The 22093-nt window shown below is 43.3% G+C and overlaps 1 protein-coding gene across 4 annotated transcripts in view; it reads left to right on the top strand.

The window, feature by feature from the left end:
- Window positions 1–22093, top strand: part of RCAN2 (regulator of calcineurin 2) — a 241183-nt gene that overhangs the window by 127243 nt on the left and 91847 nt on the right. The window contains exon 1 of one of the 4 annotated variants that reach the window (XM_024557693.4): window positions 20681–20993. The exons of the other annotated variants lie outside the window; for them this stretch is intronic. Coding sequence (XP_024413461.1) covers window positions 20907–20993 — 87 coding nt within the window. The 5' untranslated portion in view covers window positions 20681–20906. Of the gene's footprint in view, window positions 1–20680; window positions 20994–22093 lie in introns of those variants that run through there. 4 annotated transcript variants of the gene reach the window in all.

The raw sequence follows: 22093 nt of genomic DNA, 5'->3' as shown, positions 1-22093 counted from the left end.
TCTTTTCCGGCTTGTAGTGTTTGTGTTGAGTAATCAGCTGATAGCCTAATTGGAGCTCCCTTGTACGTTACTTCCTGTTTCTCCCTTGCTGCCTTTAACATTCTCTCTTTGTTTTTAAATTGTGTCATTTTAATTGTGACGTGTTTGGACTGGGCCTCTTTGGGTTCATCTTGATTGGGACCCTCTGTGCTTCCTGGACTTTGCATGACTTTTTCCTCTCAAAAAGTTAGGGTATTTTTCTGTCATTACTTTTTCATACAGGTTTTCTATCCCTTGCTCCTCTTCTTGTCCTTATGGTATCCCATTGATACAGACAATATTATGTTTCATGTTGTTCTGCAGCTCCCTTATACCCTCTTCGTTCTTTTTGAGTCTTTTTTCGTTTTGTTGCTCTGTCTGGAAATTGTTTTCTACCTCATCCTCCAGCTCATTGATTCAATCCTCTGCTTCATCTAGCCTGCTTTTAATTCCTTCTACTGGGTTCTTCATTTCAGATGTTGTATTCTTCATTTCCTCCTGGCTCTTACTGATGAAGTTTCTATGTCCTTTTTCATGCTGTTGTAGTTCACCGTAAGTTCCTTGTAGCTTCCCTGGAGTTCTTTGTAGTTCTCACTGAGTTCATTGAGTAGCCTTATAACCATTATTTTGAATCAATGTCTGATAGTTTGCTTGCCTCTATTTCATTTAGCCCTTTCTGGGGATTCCTCCTTTCCTTTCGATTGGGGATTGTTTGTTTCTCCATTTCAGGAGACTCTTCTTGTTTGTTTCTGCTTCTCAGATTGATCTGCTTTGACTCCCTGTGTTCGTGATGTGACCTTCTGAGGTAGGAGACCTGTGGGACTCAGTGGTGCAGTCTCCTTGATCTCCTGAACCTGATGCTCTTGGGATGCCATTTATGCCGTTTACGTAGGTCGTCTGGTTGTAATTGGGTTTTGGTTGTTGTTGGGCCATTCTTTGCTGGGTACTTCCATCGGGCTGGGTGACTGAGAGTCACTCTACCCACCATCTTGCATGCTGTTGTTCGGGTGTGTTTTCTCTTGCTGCATCTGCTCCTGCTGATGTCAGATGGTTCCCAGTCTGGCCCTACACAGCCTGTTCAAGGCTACCAATGATCCGCAGTCTGTGGCTACCTCCTTCTGTTGTTAATCTACTCAGTCTGTAACTAGCAGTCATGCTTAAGCAGCACGTGGTGGAGCAGAGAAATTCCTGTTTGCGGGGAGCTAGTGCTTCCCCTCAGGCTAGTGCCTCTTGGAAGGGAGTGCCCTGCCTGAGCAAGATGCCCCCTGCAGTGTGGGGAATGACTCAGCACAGGGACCTGGCAGCTGCTCCCACAGTTCTCTACCCAAAGCCACCATCCCCAGACTCTCCTCCAACATCTCTAGTCCACTGTATCCACAACTTTGTGGGAGTCCAGGGCAAATGCTTACAAATTACATTGTGCACATCGGCCCTTTCAGAGGCTCTTTGTGTCGCCAGTGGTATCCTCCTGGCAGCTGGATGGTATCTGGGCCCCTTTCTTGCTCTGGTGCTATAGGCTGGGGAGCCCATCCCCATACTTCTCAGGGGGAACCCCCCAGATGCAGAAATTTTCCCTTTGGCACTTCAGCTGTCACCTGTGGGAGCCCAGCCAGCCCTCTTGTCTCTCTTCCACATTCCATACCAGTCATGTTGTGGTGAAGTGGTTTCTTCTGTCTCCAATTATTAGTTTAAATTATTCCATTGGATTCTCTTCTGTACACTTTCTAGCATGTCCTCCTTGAGTTCTTTTTAATGGTTACTCTGCCTTAAAGACTACCATGTGCATCTTTAACATACCACAGCTTACCTTCAACTAATATTATACAACTAATAATATACAATATTATTTCACAAAGATCATCACAACAGTATGATTTCTCCCTTACCTACCCAGTCTTTTTGCTCTTATTGTCATATACTTAACTTTGAAATGTGCTGTAAACCCCACAGTTCATTATTGTTACTTTACTTTAAATAATTAATAGTTTTTTTAAAGAATTTTAAAATAAATATAATACTAAGAATAATATATCTGTGAATTCACCCCTTCTCGTGTTCTTGATTTATTTCTGCTAGTGAGAATTTCACCTAGGAATTATTTCCTTCTATTAGAAAGATTTTTAAACATCATTTCTAGGAGTTTAGATAGGCAATTCTTGCATACTTCTGTTGACTGTTTTATGTTTTGTCTTTACATTGTTTAGCAACCTTATTAAGGCATAAATTACATGCCATAAAATTCACCCATTTTAACTATACAGTTCAATGATTATTAGTAAACTTATAGAGTCATACAATCATCACCACAATCCAATTTTAGAATATTTCTGTCCCCCACCCAAAAGGCCCCTAATACCCATTTGTGGACCATCCCCTTGTTCAGCCACAGTTGTAGGCAACCACTAATCTATGTTTTATATATTTCACATAAACGAAATTATACAACATATATCCTTTAGCTTCTTTTCATTGGCATAATTTTTGTGAAGTTTATGCATGTTATAGTATATCAATAGCTTCATTTTTATTGACCGATAGTAAATATTTTCTTGTATGAATATAATACATTTTGATTATCCATTACCATGTGATGAACATTTATATTGTTTTCAATTTGGGGGTATTATAATAATGCTACTATGAACCCATGCACACAAGTCTTTTGTCAGCCTGTCTTCATTTCTTTTGGGTAGATATCTTGTAGGAGAATTTCTGGTCATATTTTAATTTTATGTTTAACTTTTTAAGACACTACAAAGCTATTTTCCAACGTGGCTGCACCATTTTACATTTTCACAAGCAACAGATAAGGATCTACTTTCATATTTGAAAGTCATTTTTGCTGGATATCTAGATCTAAGTTGATAGTTTATGATTTTTTTCTTTATTTTAAATATGTTGTTCCATTGTGTTGTGGCCACCATTGTTTCTCATAAGTCAGTCATCATTTTCATTGTTATTTTTCTGTTGTAGTATGTGCTTCTCCTCTTCCTGCTTTTAATATTTTCTTTTTAATTTTGAATTTTAGGAGTTTAACTATGATGTCTCTAGGTGTGGTCATCTTGGGGTTTAATGAGCTTCTGGATTTAGGCATTGATATCTTCAATCAATTTTGAGAAAATTTTGGCCATTATCTGTTCATATATTTCTTCTGCATCATTCTGTCTTCTACATTTGGGACCATTATTGTACATGTGTTGGAATACTGTATATTGTCCTACAGATCTTTAGTTTTTGTTTGGGTAAATTATTGGCTTTACAGAGTTTCTCTCAGTACTTTATGGGATTCTAATCCATTATTCTAGCCCATGTGGAACTCTAAGTTTATTAAGATTCCTCTGGTTCCTCCTTATACCTGTTTGGTAAATTACTTTTCCCACACAAAACATGAAAGCAGACATATATTTCTTTTCTCACGTGAAGGGCTCATCACGTTATGGAATTCAGTTCATTTAGGTTTCTTTTTCATCACCTTCTGACAAGGTTTTAAAAATTTGTGATTGTGTAGTGCGTGTGGCTTTTTCCTTTTGAGAGTAGCACAATGGTTTCCTACAACTTTCTATATTTAACTACAAGTGGAAGTTTCTCTATGCTTATTTTTTAAAAAGGCTTCTGCATTCCAGAAAGATTTCTGAGTTATATTTTCACTAACGTAGTGTTGAAAACTCCATTTATCCTGTGCCAAAAATAACAATACCAGCCGGGTGTGGCTTAGCTGGTTGGAGCATCATCCTGTAACCAAAAGCTTGTGGGTTCGATTGCTGGTCAGGGCACATGCCTAAGTTGCAGGTTCCATCACCAGTACAGGCACCTATGGGAATGAAACAGGTTGATGCTTCTCTCTCGCATCAATGTTTCTCTCTCTCCCTTCCTCTCTCCAGAAGCAATGGAAAAATGTCCTGGAATGAGGATTAAAAAATAAAACCACCAAAAATTTAAATGCATATCCCAGAGCCATGCTCATTGAAAACTTCCTCTTTAATAAATTTACTTATGATTTCACCACTGGAATTCTATGTCTTTTTACACCTTGCTTTCAATAGCAGATGTCCCAAAGACGAAAGCTCCACCTAAATGTGCAATATTCATTTTTTGGGGGGGACTTGCCCTGAGACTCTTTCTCCTTACCTATTCTTATGAATTAGTCTGGCTAACTTGAAAATCTCTTTGCCCCTTGTTTCTTTGATCCTAGCACCAGTACTCCGTGGAGAGCCTCTTGTTTTTTGTATTCTTGACACCCCAACTGTATGGAAATACTCAAAAGACATAGCTTAGTCAAGGAATGTGATTTCCCACATTTTTGGACATTTCCAAAGTTACTGACATGCCCAATAGACACCCCGATCCCAAACCCCACTCTAGGTGATAAGAATGGGTGTGATCAGCCTGACGTCTTCTACCGGAAACTGTCCTTTTGTGCATTTGCATGTGGCTTCTTCCCTCTTCCTCTTCACCTTCCTCTGTTCAAGCCTTTGGACTGACCACCAACCGTCTTGAAAAGGGAGGCAAATGAAAGAATACATGGGTCATTTGAGAGTAAAGGAAGGTTTGCTTTTTTAGATGCATTCTTTAGCCTTAGAATGGTCAGAAATAGAGAGCAAGTCACTGGATGCCCTTACCTCCCATTTTTAGGTAGGTGGTCACAAAGTACAGAGCTTTAGCTGCCTGCAGCTTGGCAAGGGACAGTGACATAAGCATAATATATTTATAATATATGTTACTTACATGTAATCTTATTTGTTTATTTATTTGAAATCTCACCAATGGTAGTGAGTATCTATTACTAATTCAGCTGTTTAAAAAATTATGAACTTCACCAGAAAATCTTTTATGATCTTACCCATTTTACCCTTTTGGCTTTCCAGTTCTTTTCTCCACCACCATTTTCTCCCTTGTTCTCTATTTTGAAACATTCTAACCATGATATATCAAATAACAATGTGACTACCTGCTCATTTGCTGATTTAAGACATTCAAATTAATTTTAAAATCAAGGAGTTCCACATCCAAGGATTAAATCCTCTTCTGGCTCTGTTTCCATTTGGCTTTTGATTCTGAACACTGTAGGAAACTGGACTTTGCATTCCGAGAAGACATACTTTAACACACACACGTACACAGGCATGCTGTGTGTGTTAAGGTAACGCTGTCTGCTGTACCAGATATGCCCTAAAGTCTCAGGGACATACCCGAGAAAATGCTTATTTCCCATTCATGGAAAACCCCACTAAGAGTGTGATCGGGGAGGAGGATGACGGAAATGCTGCATGCAGTCATTCAGAGACCTAGGCGGATAGAGGCTCCGCCATCTTCAATACTTGGCTCCAAAGATCAGTTTGAAGAAGAGACACAGGGTTCTGCAGGGAGCCCTTAAGGGCAAGCATGAGCGTGTCATACACTCATTCTGTTCCTACTCCATTGGCCAGAACTCAGTCACAGGATCCCTCTTGGCCTGGGAATGGAGCCCTGATTGGGACAGCACTTTCCAGTAACAGATTTATGCTATGGAAGGAGTATGACCTTCAGTGGACTTTCAGCCCTCTCTATGCACAGAATTACATGAGGCCTCATGCCTTGCTTCTTAGTTTTTCTTCTGTAAGTCTCCAGGGCTCTTAAAGCTAAGGAGACAAAGAATAAGGGCGGTGGGGTAGGAGACTTCCTGCTGAACACCAAGTACTGAGGCTCGTGCAGCTGCTACTAGAAATAGACTGAATTAGAAATAATCCATTCATGAAAAGAAGTGAGGATGGCATTAGCTTGTCTTGCCTTTTACTTATGCATTCTTTCATCCATTTGTCAGACATTATCTTGATTACTTGCTTTATGCTGGGCAATGTGCTAAGTGCCGAGGATACAATAAAACATTTAAACCATACAGCTGGGTAAGTGCTATAATGGATTTATGTGCATCGTGTATATGGAAGTAATACGCATTATTTTAGTGGAAGAGGCTGGCCTTTTACTAAGGCAGCATGGGAAATTCTCAGCACGAGGTCTCAGAGGTCTATTTGCCTGTTGGATTTCTAATATTGCTTACTACAGTAAATCCTCACTTCACTTCATTGATAGGTTCTTGGAAACGGTGACATTAAGCAAAACTACATATATTGAAATCAATTTTTACCACAGGCACTGATATAAACAAGAGTTGAGTTCCTACAGCATATATCTGGTCACAGAAACATCACCAAACTTCTAAATAAAGAGCCTGAACATTTCTAATCTTAAACATTAAAATAGATGTGAGAAAGTAATAAAAACAAGTAAGATAATTATTTTACAACCAGCTTATTTCAGTTCAGGGTCACAGTGACCAGAACTCAGGGCACCAGGTGGCTCCCACCCTGGACAGGACGCCCTTCCGTCACAGGGCGCATCACGCCCGCCCACACTCCCTCAGGCTGAGATGATGTAGACACTCAGTTCACCTCTCGTGCACATCTTTGGGATGGGGAAGGAAGCCAGAGTACCCAGAGAAAACCCACGCAGACAATGGCCCCGCTGGGAATTGACTCTTTTTCCTCATCAATGATATAATGAAAAAACTTGAATGAAATGATGTTATTCGAGGCCTTGCTGTGTAATCTTTGCATGTGTGCAGCTCTGGTTCCAATTTTACCCTCCACTCTCAAGTACAGGAAGGTGATCATATTTCCTTAGTACAAAGATCTCTCTGGCCACAGTTTGTTTGCAGGATGGATTAAATAGCAGTGAAGTTAGAGGCAGGGAGAGTTAAGATGCTACTGTTACAGCCTTCAGTGGTTCTTTCTTCCTATGGGACAAAAGGTAAACTCCTACCCATAACTCACAAGCCTTTACCTCACAGTCTAGCTGTGTTTTCCATGGTTTTAACCCCTAATCCTCAACACTGTCTGGAAATTTCTGCAGTGTTGGTCTACTCATAGTGTCTCATCCTATGCTCTGACCTACTCTTAAAATGTCATCTCCCTACTTGTTTGCCATCTGCCTCTTAATGCTCAGCAAAATGGTACTTCTTTAGGGAAAGCTTCTCTAATGCCCCCTCCGTGTGGCAAACTTAGATACTCCTTCTCTTAGAATGATCCTGAGCTTCAGAAGACACAGTCAGAGAGACAGCCCTTTGACAGACAACCTCACTGATCCCCTGGGCCAGCTAGCCCTACTCCCTGGTCAGGATGTGGACTGCTGACGGAAGGAATCAGAGGTGACTGAGGCTGTGGTACAAGGCGACTGGGTGGAAGGAGGTGCCACAGTTGAAGCAGAGAGCATGAGAAGACTAGCAGGCGTAGTGGGAAGATTAGAAGTTCAGGTCCCAAAGTAGTACCATTGCTTTCCTGGAAGTATTTTTTATTTTTCCTCCATAATTTTTAAATTTCCAATAAAGAGTAAGATTCAACAAATGCTCCTTGTATTTACACCTCAAACAAAAATCTAGACCTTTCTAACAGAGAGTAGAAATAGTTGCATAGAAGGAGCATTCATTATTCATAGATTTGATGTTGTTTTTCCCATGCTTTAGGTTTTAGCATGAGAGAACAGGATAGGGTGAAAAGGAATAATTCGTGAAGTCTTAACTAGTCAGAACTATAAGAGCTTTGTAATCATGTCCATCCTTAACTAGTAACTAAAGACTAGTACCCGTTACCACTGTAAGTCTTAATCTGAGTTTTTCCCCTTACTCTCCCTTTTTGCCATCTTACTTATGTGAAGATTAATGATAATAGCTGAAGTTTGAAATGAATGAATGTGGACTGGGTCTCAGTGTCATGGATGTACAACACTGATCACAATTTGCTCTGGTCACCTATGTAACTAAGCTCTTTCACACGAAGTTACCTCTGTCTACTCAGGCTTGGAACCTTAGAGTCTCTTCTCCTCCTGCCCTCCCTACCTCCATCACTCCTTTTCCTGGTACCTCCAACCTGCTTGCCTCCCCACTCCGACCATTACTTTGACAGCCAGTTAATTGTTAAATCCTGAACATTCTATTTCCATGGTGTTTCTCATTTCCTAATACTACTGTTGCATCTCCATAATCCAGCCCCTCATTGACTTTGGAATTACCAAAATTGGCAATCCCTCTCCACTCCAATTCAACCTAGTGCACACTTTTTCTTTTTCATAAACTTTTCATAATTGAATGAAATATACTTGCTCTTTGCCTTGGCATTCAGTTTTTAGCTATGTGCCCACAACTCTCCCTTCCAATCTTATAATTCACCATCACCTTGCTTGGCTTTACATTCCAACTAAATGGGTTACTCACTGGTCCTCAAACAAGCCTCTTGCTCATATGACCTTGATTCATCTTAGTTTTCCCCAGTGTCCATATCAGATGCCCTCCTGTTTCTTTGAGGCTTTCTTGATTTTGCTGGTAGGTTGGATCTTTCATCTTTTTCAGGAACCCACCCTTGCAACTGGAGGTAAGACTATGAAAGCTCAGCTGTGCCGTACCTCCCTCCCTGCCCCTGACACTCCCCCCTGCCCCACCCAGTGTGGTCACTGAGATCTCTCTTGTATTTCTACAATGTCTCCAGCATAGCTCTTGCCTAATGTGGTCCCTCGTTGCCACTGGCTTGGACAATTCTATCAAAAATGCAGCCGAGTTGATATCTGCCCTTCTAAAGTTCCTTCGAGGTGTCAGTTCCCTTTGCTCCTGCCTTCGTTCCTTTCCAATCCAGCCTTGACGCCACTACTAAAGTTCTGTCCATGGTGCAGATGTGTTTGTGTTCTCTCCTCCAGAACGTTCCAGTCTATATAGCAGAGAAGTTAAGAGCTCACACTTTGGAGGCCAGCTTACCACTTCCCAGCTGTTTGGCCTTGGGCAAATTACTCTCTCATCTCTAAATGGGGCCTGTTGTGAAGCTTAAGGAGCTAATGGATTTTTGCAGAGTGAATTCACAAGGTTAGCTCCAAGTAAATGATAGTGTGACAGGATGTTAAATTCCAAGTTTCAACTGAGACCAAGATAAAATAGTAAATGTGACATTCCAAACAAAGTTAGGTACCAGATCAATACACAGATTTTCAAAGCAGGTGGCCAAAAGCTAGGTAGCCGCGAGCTCTAAAATCTGAAGGATGGACAGTAGGGTAGGCAAGTAGGGCAGACGAATAGGGTGAAGCAAGTGGAGACGGTTCTGTGAGGAGGTTTGCTTTTTGCAGAAATCCACCCTGCGACTCTGCTGTCACCCCGGGAGGGAGGTTTAGGATGGGGCCACTCCCTCACCTCAAGTCTCATTGGGGAAGGAGAGCATCTCCATGGGACCATTTGAGAACCTGAATGTGTGGCCCCTGAGGAATATCTGCTACTTTATGGTCCCTTGTTATTTAATCGAGGGCTCTGTGTGTGTTTATTAGCTAGGACGTTTCCGGTTGTTAGTGACAGCAACAGTATCTGAATTCGGATGGGAGAGAAGGGGAGGCATTGGTTGGTTTAACATTAGAATATCTGACGGAACCAAGGGAAGAGTTGAGTAAGTGACCCACAGAACAACAGGGTGCCCCCGGGCCTCGGGAGCAGCTGAGGGTGAGGACTCCAATGCTTCCAGGACTTCTTTTTCTTGACTTTTGTCTGTTTATGTCTGAATTTGGCTTTGTGATTAAAAAACTTGGCCAGCAATAGTCCCAAGCTTCTGACACCACAGGGGACTGGCGCTCTTGACCCAGTTTTGGTTTGGAAAATCCTTACGCAACTCTGACTGCCTCGGCCTGGTCAGAGCCTCCCTCAAATGAATCTGAGGTGGGGGGAGGAGGAGGAACAGTTTGATGCCCAGAAGACGGGGTACTAAGCAAACACCCTATCTATGTCCATCCCTGTAACTTGTCAAGTGTGTCAGCTTCTTGGGCACAACACTGCCCAGTACAAAATGCACCATCCAGCTCAGATGTGAAGGAGGGAAAGGGAACTGTGTCTTCCTAATGGGTGGATGAGGGCGGGGAGGAAACCCCGGGAACTGGGAAGGAGAGCGAGGCAAGGAAGAAGTGACAGTGGCTTCTTCAGAGTGTCACTCAGGGATTAGCCTTAGGGTGGCTGTGGGGCCTCAGCAGGTGCTCACTGGGACAGTCCCTGAGTCTGACTGAGGGCGTGGCAGTTGCCCCTTAGCTGGGACTTGTACAGACAGGGGGGGGGTTTGCATTCTGTGTCCCTCCTTCTCTCCTTCCAGTGACCTTCTCACTTCTTAGGGAGCTCCCCTGCCATCCAGGGACTGAGGCACCTTCCTTTGCTCACCCTCCTTTCTCAGGTTCGCTCTCCTTTCCAGGGGCCCATTTCATAGACTTATTTCTGGTCCATGTCCCCAGCAGCTGGCTCTCAGAGCAAAAGGGTTCCACTCGTTCAGTGATTCATTCCCCCAAAACGCCTCCATTGAGCTCCCACTGTGCAGGACACCACAGTGAACAAGATAGAGGAGCCCTGCCCTCCTGGAGCTTGCATTCCGATGGGAGAGAGAGACAGAAATGACACGGATAACTATGTAACATTGGTTAGTGATAAGGGCTTTGGAGAACGATAAAACAGGGCAAGGAGACAGTGAGTAGAGTGCTACTTAGCTGATCAGGGCAGGGGCATCTGAGCAGAGACCTGAATGCCGTGGAGAAGGGAGCCCTGATCAGATTGGGGGAAATGGCACTCCATGCAAGGGAGGGTGCAAGATCCCCACAGGAGGATGTGTTTGGCATGTGATGACCAGACCTGAGCAAGGTATTACAGAAGAAGAAAGGCAAACGGTTCTTACAGAAAAACAAATGCTCCACGTTGCTCCTAATAGATTAATGCATACTAAAACTCCCTGAGGAGTGCCAGTGGGTGTCTAGGATGTTTTGTTTACTCGGGCCAGACACGGAATCTGAAGTCACTGGAGAAAAGATAGTTCACATATAGAAAGATCCTTAAATGTGCCATTATAAGGAAATGCAAGTCAAAGCTAGCTGAGATAGCTGCATCTTACCCACCAGATGGACAAACGTCCAACACATTCTGCTGTGGGGAACCACGCTTTCTTATAAATTGTTGCTGGGTAAGCAAAATGGTACAACAACTATGGAGAAGAATGTGGCTGGATCTAGCAAAATTACGTAGACATTTGCCTTTTAACTCAGCAATTCCACTTGTAGAATCTGTTCCAAAGATAAAATGGCAAAATATGAAAAGGCATGAGGAGCAAAGTCTATCAATTGCTGTACTGTTGACCCAGCAACTCCACTTCTGGGAACTTATCTGAAGAAACCCGAAACACTAATTTGAAAGAACATAAGCACCCCTATATTCTTTGCAGCAGTTTTTACAATAGCGAAGATGTGGAAACAGCCCAGATGTCCACCAGTAGCTGAGTGGATTAAACAACTATGGGACATTTACACAATGGAATTCTACTCAGCCATTAAAAAGAAGAAAATTTTACCCTTTGAGACAACATGGATGGACCTGGAGAACATTATGCTCAGTGAAATAAGCCAGTCAGAGACAGACAAATACTATGTGATCTCACTTATAAGTGCAATCTAATAAACAGAATAAACTAACAAGCAAAACAGAACCAGAGACATGGAAACGTGGAACAGACTGACAGCTGTAAGAGAACGGTGGACTGGTGGAATCTAATGAAGAAACCGAACTAACAAGCGAAACAGGGGCAGACCCATAGATAGAGAGCAGGCTGACAGCTCTGGGGTCAGGGGTTAGGGGTGGAGGGAGTGAGCGGAAAGGAAAAAGGACTCGTGGACACAGACACCAGTGTGGTAACTACAGGGGTGAGGGGGGTAGTGGAGGTGGAAGAGGGTATGAGGGGGATAAATGGTAAAGGGGAAAATACAATAAAAAATAAACTATTAAACTGTAAAAAGTAGTTAAAAATAGCAAAAGACTGGAAACAGGCCCCCATTAATAGGGGCTAATTACAAAAACTTACTAAACCACACAGTGGAAAACTATACAGTTGTTAAAAAGATATGGGGGTATTTCTACATATTACTATGGAGTGCTCTCTAGGGTCATGTTATTTATTGATTGAGTGATTGATTGATTGCATTTTTTTTCATTACCTTTTACCCCCCTGTAGGTCTCCACCCCCACAATCACCACACTGTTGTCCATGTCCATGAGTCCTTTTCCCTTTTCGCTCACTCTCTCCACCCCCTGACCACCCCCATAGAGTCGTGTTTTTTAGTGATAAAGGCAAGACAGAAAAATATGCCAAGTATGCTATTATTTGTTTAAGAAAGGGAAGGAAAATGACATTCATGAATATTGGTTAGTATTTTTAAGTATATTTTACTGATTATGCTCCTGCAGTTGTCCCACTTTTTTCCCCCTTTGCCCCTGTCTACCTGGTACCTCCCTTCCATCAAGCAACATCCCCCCCAGCCCCCTCACCCCCGCACTTAGCTTGTGTCCATGGGTCATGCATGTAAGTTCTTTGGCTTCTCCATTTCCTATACTATTCTTCACATCTCCCTGTCTGTTTTGTTCCTACAAATTATGCTTCTTAATCCCTGTACCTTTTCTCCCATTGTCCCCCTTCCCCTCACCCCCCAGGTAATAACCCTCCAATGATCTCCATATCTATGATTCTGTTCCTGTTCTGGTTGTTTGCTGAGTTTGTTTTTTTGTTTTGCTTTGTTTTTTGGATTCAGTTGTTGATAGTTGTGAATTTTTTTCCTTTTTAATGTTCATGGCTTTGATCTTTTTATATGTTTAAATAAGTTCCTTTAACATTTCTTATAATAATGGTTTGGTGATGATGAACTCCTTGAGCTTTACCTTGTCTGGGAAGCACTTTATCTGTCCCTTCATTCTAAATGATAGCTTTGCTAGATAGAGTAAGCTAGGTTGTAGGTCTCTGCTTTTCATCACTTTGGATACTTCTTGCCAGTCTCTTCTTGCCTGCAAAGTTTCTTTTGAGAAATCAGCTGACAGCCTTATGGGAGTTCTCAACCCCTTTAAGCAGGTAATTATCTGCTTTTCTCTTGCTGCTTTTAAGATTCTCTACTTATCTTTGGTATTTTAATTATGAGTGTCTTGGTGTGGTCCTCTTTGGGTCCAACTTGTTTGGTATTCTCTGTGCTTCCTGAACTTGTATGTCTATTTCCTTCACCAAATTAGGGAAGTTTTATTTCATTATTTTTTCAAATAAGTTTTCAATTTCCTGCTCTTCCATTTCTGGCACCCCTATGATTCAGATGTTGGTACATTTAAAGTTGTGCTCCTAAGCCTATCCTTGGGGGTTTTTGTGGGTTTTTTTTTTTTTTTTTGGTTCTTTGTTCTTCTTTCTGTTCCAGTTGAATATTTATATCTTCCTTGTGGTCCAAATTGTTGATTTGAATCCTGGCTTTCTTCCCTTCACTGTTGGTTCCCTGTGGATTTTTCTTTATTTTACTTAGTGTAGCCTTCATTTCTTCCTTTATATTGTTGCCATACTCAATGAGTTCTCTGAGCATCCTCATCACCAGTGATTTGAACTCTGCATCTGATAGTTTGGCTATCTCCATTTCATTTAGTTCCTTTTCTGGGGTTTGTTCTGTTCTTTCACTTGGGCCATATTTCTTTGTCTCCTCAATTTGGCAGCCTCACTATACTCATTTCTGTGTATTAGGTAGAGCTGCTTTTACCCCCTGTCTTAGTAGCATGGCATACGTAGAAAAGGCACCTATCACTTGTGTGGGGCAGAGCCTTAGGTAATTGCCAGGGTGGTGCAACCCGCTTCCCTGCTTTGTGGTTCTGTGTGAAGGGCAGGCTCGGAGAGGGGAAAATGCCCTTGCCTGGCTTCTGGAGGTTTGCCCGGCACTGGCCTCACCTCATTTCCAGTCACTTCGCCCACTTCCCATATGCGACTGGCACCCTTCCAGGTGCTGCCCTGGTGATGAGACCTAGAGTGGGTGGGTTTGCATACATTCTAAGCCCGTGTGGGCCCTTTAAACAGTGAAAATCCAGCAGCTTCTTCCGCTGCCCCAACCCCCATGATTTTTACAGCCAGAAATAATGGGGATTTATCTTCCTGGTGCTGGAACCCTGGGCTGTGTGGCCTGGCCTGGGGCTGGGATCACCCACTCCCAAGGTATCCCTCCTGATTTTTACCCACCATACTGGAATGTGGGAGCGGCATTCCACCACCGCTGCACTGCCTCTCTGCTGTCTCCGGGACCCTGCCCACCTACCCGTCTGGATGAGGGTGGCTTCTTCAAATCCTTGTTGTCGTATTTCCATACAGCTTGATTTCCTGATGGTTATGGGTGCTATTTGTTTTGAAATCTGGTTGTAATTCTTTTAGGGTTGTACAAGGAGGTGAAGCATGTCTACCTACACCTCCATCTTGACCGGATCGGTTAATATTTTTTTTTAATGAGAGAATGCATAAATATAAAGATAAAATAACAATGACCCAATAGGGAGGGAGTGGAGTATAGGATATAGGAATAGAAGCTAGATTTCTCTGTAGATTGGTTTTGATTTTTGAGCCATGTAGTATTTTTTATGAAACAAAATTAAATTTCATGGGAAAGGCAATCCTTATGAATCAAAAGATTTTACTTTTGAAAAAAAGTAAACACATTTAGAAACATTTTAGAAACAAATGAACCTTTCAAAGTAAACATTTCTGAAAGTAAACATTTTAGAAACAAATGAACCTAACTTGGCATCTGGTTGATGGAACAGAGGAGCTATTCCAAATGATTGTAAAACACAAAAATTTGTACCCCCTTTATGAGCTATACCTAAAGGACAAAAAAAAAAGATTCTGGAAAAAATATCTTAAATTGTACCTGGTGGTGTTAATAATGTGATTCTGAGGCTGCTGCACACATACTATAGGATAAGGCAAGTGAGTAACTATGTTGCTGGTAAGGATCAAGGTATTTGATGTGGAAGCAAGAGGATGCAGATATAAGATGGGTAAGTTTCAGCAAAAATGCAGTCGTCCTGTGTTTGAATGGGAATTATCAGTTTGAACTCATAATGTATGCCACCTTTAAAATATATTTGTGTATTTCCCAGCTCTGTCCACTAAAAGAGGTTTGTAAACAGTAACCAACCCAGTGCAAGGAGCATTTCTCTATATAGCTAAGTACAGATAGAGATTGATTAGGATATTAAAATATGTTGAAGTACTTACTAAATGGAACTGGGGTTCATTGGAGAAATGGTTGATCCCTTACCTGAGGCGGGAAATGGACAGCATGAGCCTGGAACTGTGTGTCGTGCCAGCGTCCCCCTCAAAGATGACCGGGACTGCGTCAAAAACACACAGGAGCCAACCGGGTCAGTCAGGCTCTCATCAGCCAAAGATGGACAGTTGAAGCATCAACAGCAAGTTACAAAGGATTTAAACCCCTCAAATACCTTTAGTGAATCCGTAATGACACTTTAAAAACAACCCTCAATGATCTTCTTTGACGGATAATAAGGGAACACATCATTTGTAACAACATCAACAACAGACTTGTTAATGAAGGAAAAGAATCAAGTGTGTATTTTGCCCGTCATACAAAAATGTAGCTCAGGGTAACTACATGGTAGAGAGAAGTAGTTCCTTTTGATGGAATAATCATGAATAAACGAAGAAGAAATACCATCGTGTTGAAAGGTTGAATGCCTAATGAAAGAGTGAATCCAGGCCTGAAGCAGGAAAGGCTGCTAATACCACAAAAGAGAGACCGCCAGAATTACATGCAGCCCCTGACGGAAGTACACAACACCACGTAGGAAGGAGTCCTGCCAAACCTGAATCTAGCAAGCCTCCGGTTCTAACCAACAGGAGCTACTGGTAGTGGAGGAATGGGTGGAATGACACTGTGGAGTCCATGAAGAAAATTTAGGCTGGGGAAAATGCTACAGAGCAAATATGGTTTCAACAACAAGAAAGTGCAAGGAAGAAAGAAAGAAGAGTTGGAGGGAGGACCCTATGGATTAAGAGATGCGAGAGGTACTGTAGTTCAAGGAAAACTGTTTGGGGAACAAGCAGAAGAATGGGCCTGGGGAGGGGACGGGGAGCAGAGAGAACCTCTGCAGTGTGGTTAGTGATACGGGAACACTGGCAGGATATTTGATGGTATTGAGGAATTATTCGTGCTTTTTGGGTTTCATGATGATAGCGCTTGTGATTTCAAAGTAGGAGCCTTTGTCTTTTGGAGACATATGCTGAAATATTTACAGATGAAATGATGGGATGTCAGACATCTGCTCCAAAATAACCTGGGGTGAGTGGGAGAAAGGGTGGGGACATGGAGCAGGGGTTCTCAGCCTTGAACTCGCATCAGATTCACCTGGAGGGCTCGTTAAATTACAGATACGGATCCCTTCTTCAGAGTTTTTGATTCAGCCTTGGGTATAGCCCAAGAATTGGCCTTTCTAACGAGTTTCCCTGTGGTATCGATGCTGCTGTTGGTCTGGGAACCACACTCTGAGTCGACCCACTGACAGAGAGGAAGTTATTCTTGTACCTGGGTGGTAGGTACATGAAAGCTCATTATAGTATTCCCTCTACTTCTGAACAATTCGAAATGTTCTATAATAAACAGACTCAAGTGATCCAAAAAGACACATAGAAGGAGTGAAGCCTTTGACAACCCATCATTGTAATGGGAATATCTATGCTCGTTAGTAAAACAGACTTGGCTGCTGGCCTCTGAGTTGAAAGAGGCACATCCTCTCCTGCCCAGGTGGAGGTGAGTGCATCAGCTCAGCTGTCAACCCTCTTAGAGAACAGCCTGGCCTGAGGGGCAGGGAGGTGGCCTTTGTCTAAAGTGTCTACATCAGAGGTGGCAAACACAAGGCCTGAGGGCCGAATCCGGCCCTCCACCTTGTTTTATCCTGCCTGGCACCTTGTTTCTACGTGGTGGCAGTGCCAAGCTCTCGCTTAACTGTTAAGGGTAGTTACATTTTTACAGTCCTAAAGTTACATCCGGCCCTTTGAAAGCAACCACAAGGCTGGTGTGGCCCCCAGTGAAAATGAGTTTGACACCCCTGGTCTGTATCATGTTGCTTTCATATCCTCAGTTGGTCAGTCATGGGCAGAGCAGCGGTTTGGATGAATCCTAAGACTTTCTGGCCACTTCAGCCGGGAAGGGTGTTCTTGAGCAGAGCTGTGCCAGCGGGTTCATCTGGCAGAGACGATGTGGTTACTGAACTCAGAGCCCACGTGTCCTCCTGCACAGCCCTTCCTGACATGCCTAGATCAGGAGCCATCTCTTGTGGTTGCAGTCCCTCCACTTGCCTGTTAGGATCCATCCATTTACTTATCCACTCACACTCCAGATATTTACTAGTGTACCTACTAAGTGTAAGGCATTTTCTAGCCCCTAAGAATACAGCAGGGAACAGAATAGGCAAAAATCTCTGCTTTTGTGGAGATTAAATTCTGGTTGGGGACCAAGCAATCGACAAGTAAAGAGCTATATGAACAGAGTAATTTCAAACAGTGAAAGGCGTTAGGAATTGAAGTGCAGGCACGGGGATAGTGATCGATGCTGTGTGTGTGCGTGCACACGTGCACACATGCATGTGTGCACGTTTTACTTTAGATGATCAGGGAAGACTTCTCCGAGGAGATGATGTCTGAGCTGAGAGCTGGATGAGAAGAAGGAGCCAGCTTCCATGAGAGACCTGGGTATTTTCAGACAAAGTCAATGGCGAGTGGAAAGGTTCTAAGATGAGCTTGGCATTTTTTTTTGGATGCCAAGAAGACCAGTGGGCCTGGGACACGGAGAGCAAAGGGCAAAGTGGCCTGAGGTGAGAAGTGAAAGGAGGCAGGAGCCCGGGCATGTCAGGCCTTGTGGCCCTCAGCCAGGGTGCTTCTGTACCCACTGCAGACACTTCCATGGCTGCCAGTCATCCCCTAGCTATAAGAAGTATATTTTCTCTAGAGAAACAGGAAGTCTTAGGGGCCCTGGTCTAGGAAAATGAGTGTTTTGTATAGCCAGTTGAATTGTACATCAAATTTGTTGCACCCGCCTATTAAAAACCCCCCAATAATTTCATTTCAGAATCACTATATGCTCTTGATGCCTTATAATTCCAGCTTAAAAACACCATATACTCAACTTAAGATTCAGTCCCCTGCTGAAATACAGATTCCTCTGTGATGGATAACGCTACAAGTTATCAGTCACTTCGTGCTAATATAAATGAATTGATAGCTGTGTCCTTGAAAAGACATTCTAAAAAAGAAAAGTGTAAAGCGGGTGGATTCTTGAGTATAGGAAGGAATCTTCAGGGCAGAAACAAATGAGAAAGGAGAAACTGAGGATACATCAGAAAAACTACTTATTTTACGGTTTTGAGCTGTGCTCTGCTTCCTGGATAGGCTAATGTCCTCCTGCCAAGACTTATTATAGCAAGGCTCTTTTTCTTGAAATAACACATGGGTGTCTTTTAATAGCTCTTTCCTAAACAGGAAGTGTGAAGTACTTCGCAGAGCCCGGTGATTATAGTGCATTGCTCCTACTGCCTTGATGCTCCTTGATGCTGCGGACCAATGTTTTAATGACAATGAAACGTGGTGAGCTAGAGGCAGCTCGAGCAGCTGGTGTGAATAGATTACAGGCATCACTTTCCAACTTTGCGTTCAAGGGACTTCGTGTTGGTTGCCTGAAGTCAGCCATGATAAGATTGTTTACACCACAGACAGCAACACTACACACTGGGTGCTTTTTTTTTTTTTTTCCAGAGAGCTGATTGTTAAACACCAGCTCGCCACTGCCATGAAACCTTAAAAAAAATATTTTAGCATATGCCACAGCATATGAAAAAACAGCTATTTCTTTGTTTTGCCTCTTGAATTAATGGTGTTCAGAATCATATTCATCTGTACGATTTAGCTATATTTATGTCTATATAGATCCCGTTAACTTTCTCAAAAACTTTGCCTGGTATTCCATGGTTGACCAGATAGACATCCAGGGCCCCTTATGGTTTTGAGTCATCTGACTCTTGCTGCCTTGTCTACCCCCAGCTCCAGTCAAATTTAACCTTCAATGTGCCTCGTCCCCCAAGTACCCTATTTGTTCTTCTGGACGTTTCTAGTCTGTCGCTCCTACCTGGAGGGCTCTCCTCACCCCGTCTGTCTAGCAAAGTCTTACCCATACTTCAAGATCAGGGCAGAGGTCATGTTCCCCTTGACGCCTTCCTGTGCTCTCCCACAGCTCCCTTCATTGTCCTTTGCTCTTCCTCCAGCGCTGCCACCCAATGCCGGCTGTCCTTCCGCACTCACCTCTGCCTCATCGAGTAGGCGTTGGTCTGCATGTCTTATCTCCTCCCCTGGAATGTAAGCCCCTTGAGGATTGTGAATTTCGCTTATTCATCGTTTAATCTTTCATAGCATCTGGTGCAGAGCTTTGCACATAATCACTGCTCTGCAGGGCTAGTTCAGTTGTCTGCATATATGCCTTCGTATTCCCCACAGTGCCCTGGACAGCACAGTAAGTGACACACACACAGTCTCATCAGTCTAAATATTTGTGCTTGTGGACTGGCTTCATTTAGCGTGGGAAATGCCTTATTGAGGGGAACACTAGGCTCAGATGTAGCCCAGGGAGGACCGATGACCAAACTTCTACCTTCAGTGAGGAATGTCACCTCTCTCATCTGCGTGCAGAGTTGGACCACTGTGCTCACTCATGTGTTAGAAAGGCGCCAGTCTGTTACAAATTGTGACACTCTGAGGGTCACCAAAGATGCAACTGTACTCCTCCTGGGGACAGACCCTGCTAGAATGCTAGTGAGTTCTACAGGTACTTCTATATCTAATAATGAAATGAAAACTAATCTGACATTTCTCCTTTTCTCACTCCTACTGTGATGTGAAAGAAGCCTATTCCTCGTCCGTTGTTCATTCATTAAGCAGTGACTGCGTTCTCATGCCGGGCACTGTGCTAAAGGCTCAAGATCTAAAGGTGACTTATCCACGGCCCTGCCCGACAAGGGTTCACAATCAGAAAAAGAGAATAAGCAACAGGATGTGTTCAGAGTCTCAGGCAAAATAGAGCCCCGAAGCGCTGACAGTGACCCACATCTACGCGTTTGCCCATTAGACTCTGCCATCTGTCCCCACAGGAGACGTTTGCTGTAACTCTTTTCCACGAGCCACTTTTGGTTTGAATGACCTTGGAGACAGCCTGAAATGCCGAGCTTGGAAGAGTGCTTTTAGAGTTACTGGTCTGCACTTACGGGCTTCAAATAGAATTTCACAAACCTCTAATTATCTCCTCTTACCAGGCTGCCTAAATGACTGACGACTAGCTCTTTAGTCACTCCGAGAATGGATTTCTATTCAGCCGGTGCCCGGGATGCATTAGGATGCCCGGAACATGTGTGGCAGCTCTGAGCAGTACAGGGCGATTAACAGAAGGCAAGCAATTTGCAAAATGTCTCAACTTCCTGCTCATCTCGGAGGCAGAAAAATTGTCACACCTTAACCTCAGGAGGCTCATCTGCAGAATTCTTCCCCCCCCCCACACCCCCTTCGCCAAACAGAGCCTCTGGTGTCAGCCTCTCCTCCCTGCTTTTTGCAAACATAAGCACTCGGCTGAAACAACAGCTATGACTCAGTTCCTAGCTAGCGCTGCCTGAATTGATTTAGTCTGAGTTCAGATTTAGCACCTAATCATGTTCAATTTGCTCCACTGCACTGCCTAGAGATAAAAGGCATGGGGGGGAAAAAATAGCTTCAGCCGGTGTCAGTCTTTGTGGTGATGTCATTGCCATGAGAAAGCCGGCCCTTCCTGACTCTGCTGTGCTGCCTCAGACGCGGCAGGCTGTGTGCGTGCAGCGGGAGTGGGCTCCAGGTGCCGAGCTCGGGCGGTGTCCAGGGCAAGACAGCACCGCCGGCCACGGCGCCATCCACCTGGAGGCTCTGCCCATCACCCTGTCACGCACGACTCGGAGGCTGCCTAACTCTTTTTGAAAAGCAGGAGGGGGAATGCCAGCCCCTAGCATGGACTGTGATGTTTCCACTCTGGTCGCCTGTGTGGTGGACGTCGAGGTCTTTACCAATCAGGAGGTTAAGGTATGCACCTGCAATCTCATTTTTCATTATTGCTGTTCCCGAAGCCTGAAGCAGTGTGGCAGAGCCTTTGTAGCTTAAGGAAACGAGACTTCGTTGAGCAGTTTTCAGCTCATGGTCTGTGCTAGAAATGCATGTTGTGAGTGCATGGCTGTATTAATTAGAGTAAGTTAGAAGAGGGACTAGCACGTTAATTTTGAATGCGATAAAGTCACCATTGTCTGTTTTTTCTTGCCTTTTCTATTAGGTGATTTCACAGTAGACATGTTTTTGTGGTCTCATATCTGTGTCAGTAAGGAGAATTGGTCACTCCTTAATGTTGAGAGGGGTTCTGAATCAGCAATTAAAGGAAGAAAGTGTACATAATAAACCTTGCACCCGGGACACCCTGCTAGTGGGATAGTAACCCCTTCGTGGCGAGTCACTTAAAGATGCCACGACATGGTCTTCAGATTGACTAAAAGCTGTTCTAAGGATGGCAGCTTCAATCTCCAGCTCCCTGGGAGTCAAAGTTAGAGAGCTGCTGCCTAAATTTTAAATTTTTTTTTTATGTCAAGCAAAGGAAGCAAGTCATTTCCCTGAGCAGTTGTCCAAAAGAAAGTTCAAGGATAAATAAATTTTGCATCTTAAGATTTTGTATTCCATGGCGCTGGTCCTCACTGCCTGCCTGCAGAATTGTATAATTGTCATGGGTCATTGTCCCCTGATGGCATTCATTCTCTTTTATTTTCCCACTTGGCTTTATATTATGAAAAAGATCCCATGCTTGTGAAATGAGAATTTTGATTTCTTCTCTCATATTTAATGTAAGAATGAGCAGAAGCTTCTTATTTAAACAGTTTACACACACACACACAGGACAGTTGCTCATTTCGTGATGAGAGGAAGAAAAGGGGAATTACATTGCATAATCATTTCCCATCCTTGCCTTAGTCTTTACTTAAAGGAAGACCTTCAATTCTTTATTGTTGACTGTGCAGGTGATACCCTGGTACTTCCCAGGTGGGGATTTATATGTTCACTAGCATAACGCCTGGCTCTGTCACTCAAGATTTGGGTTTTGAACATTCTTTTGAAATAGACTTTAAAAATCGGATCTGTTG

The sequence above is a fragment of the Desmodus rotundus genome, chromosome 11 (assembly GCF_022682495.2).
Source record: "Desmodus rotundus isolate HL8 chromosome 11, HLdesRot8A.1, whole genome shotgun sequence".
Classification (NCBI taxonomy): Eukaryota; Metazoa; Chordata; class Mammalia; order Chiroptera; family Phyllostomidae; genus Desmodus; species Desmodus rotundus.
Note: the sequence above shows the minus strand (reverse complement) of the source record. Positions and strands in the feature narration are given on the sequence as shown.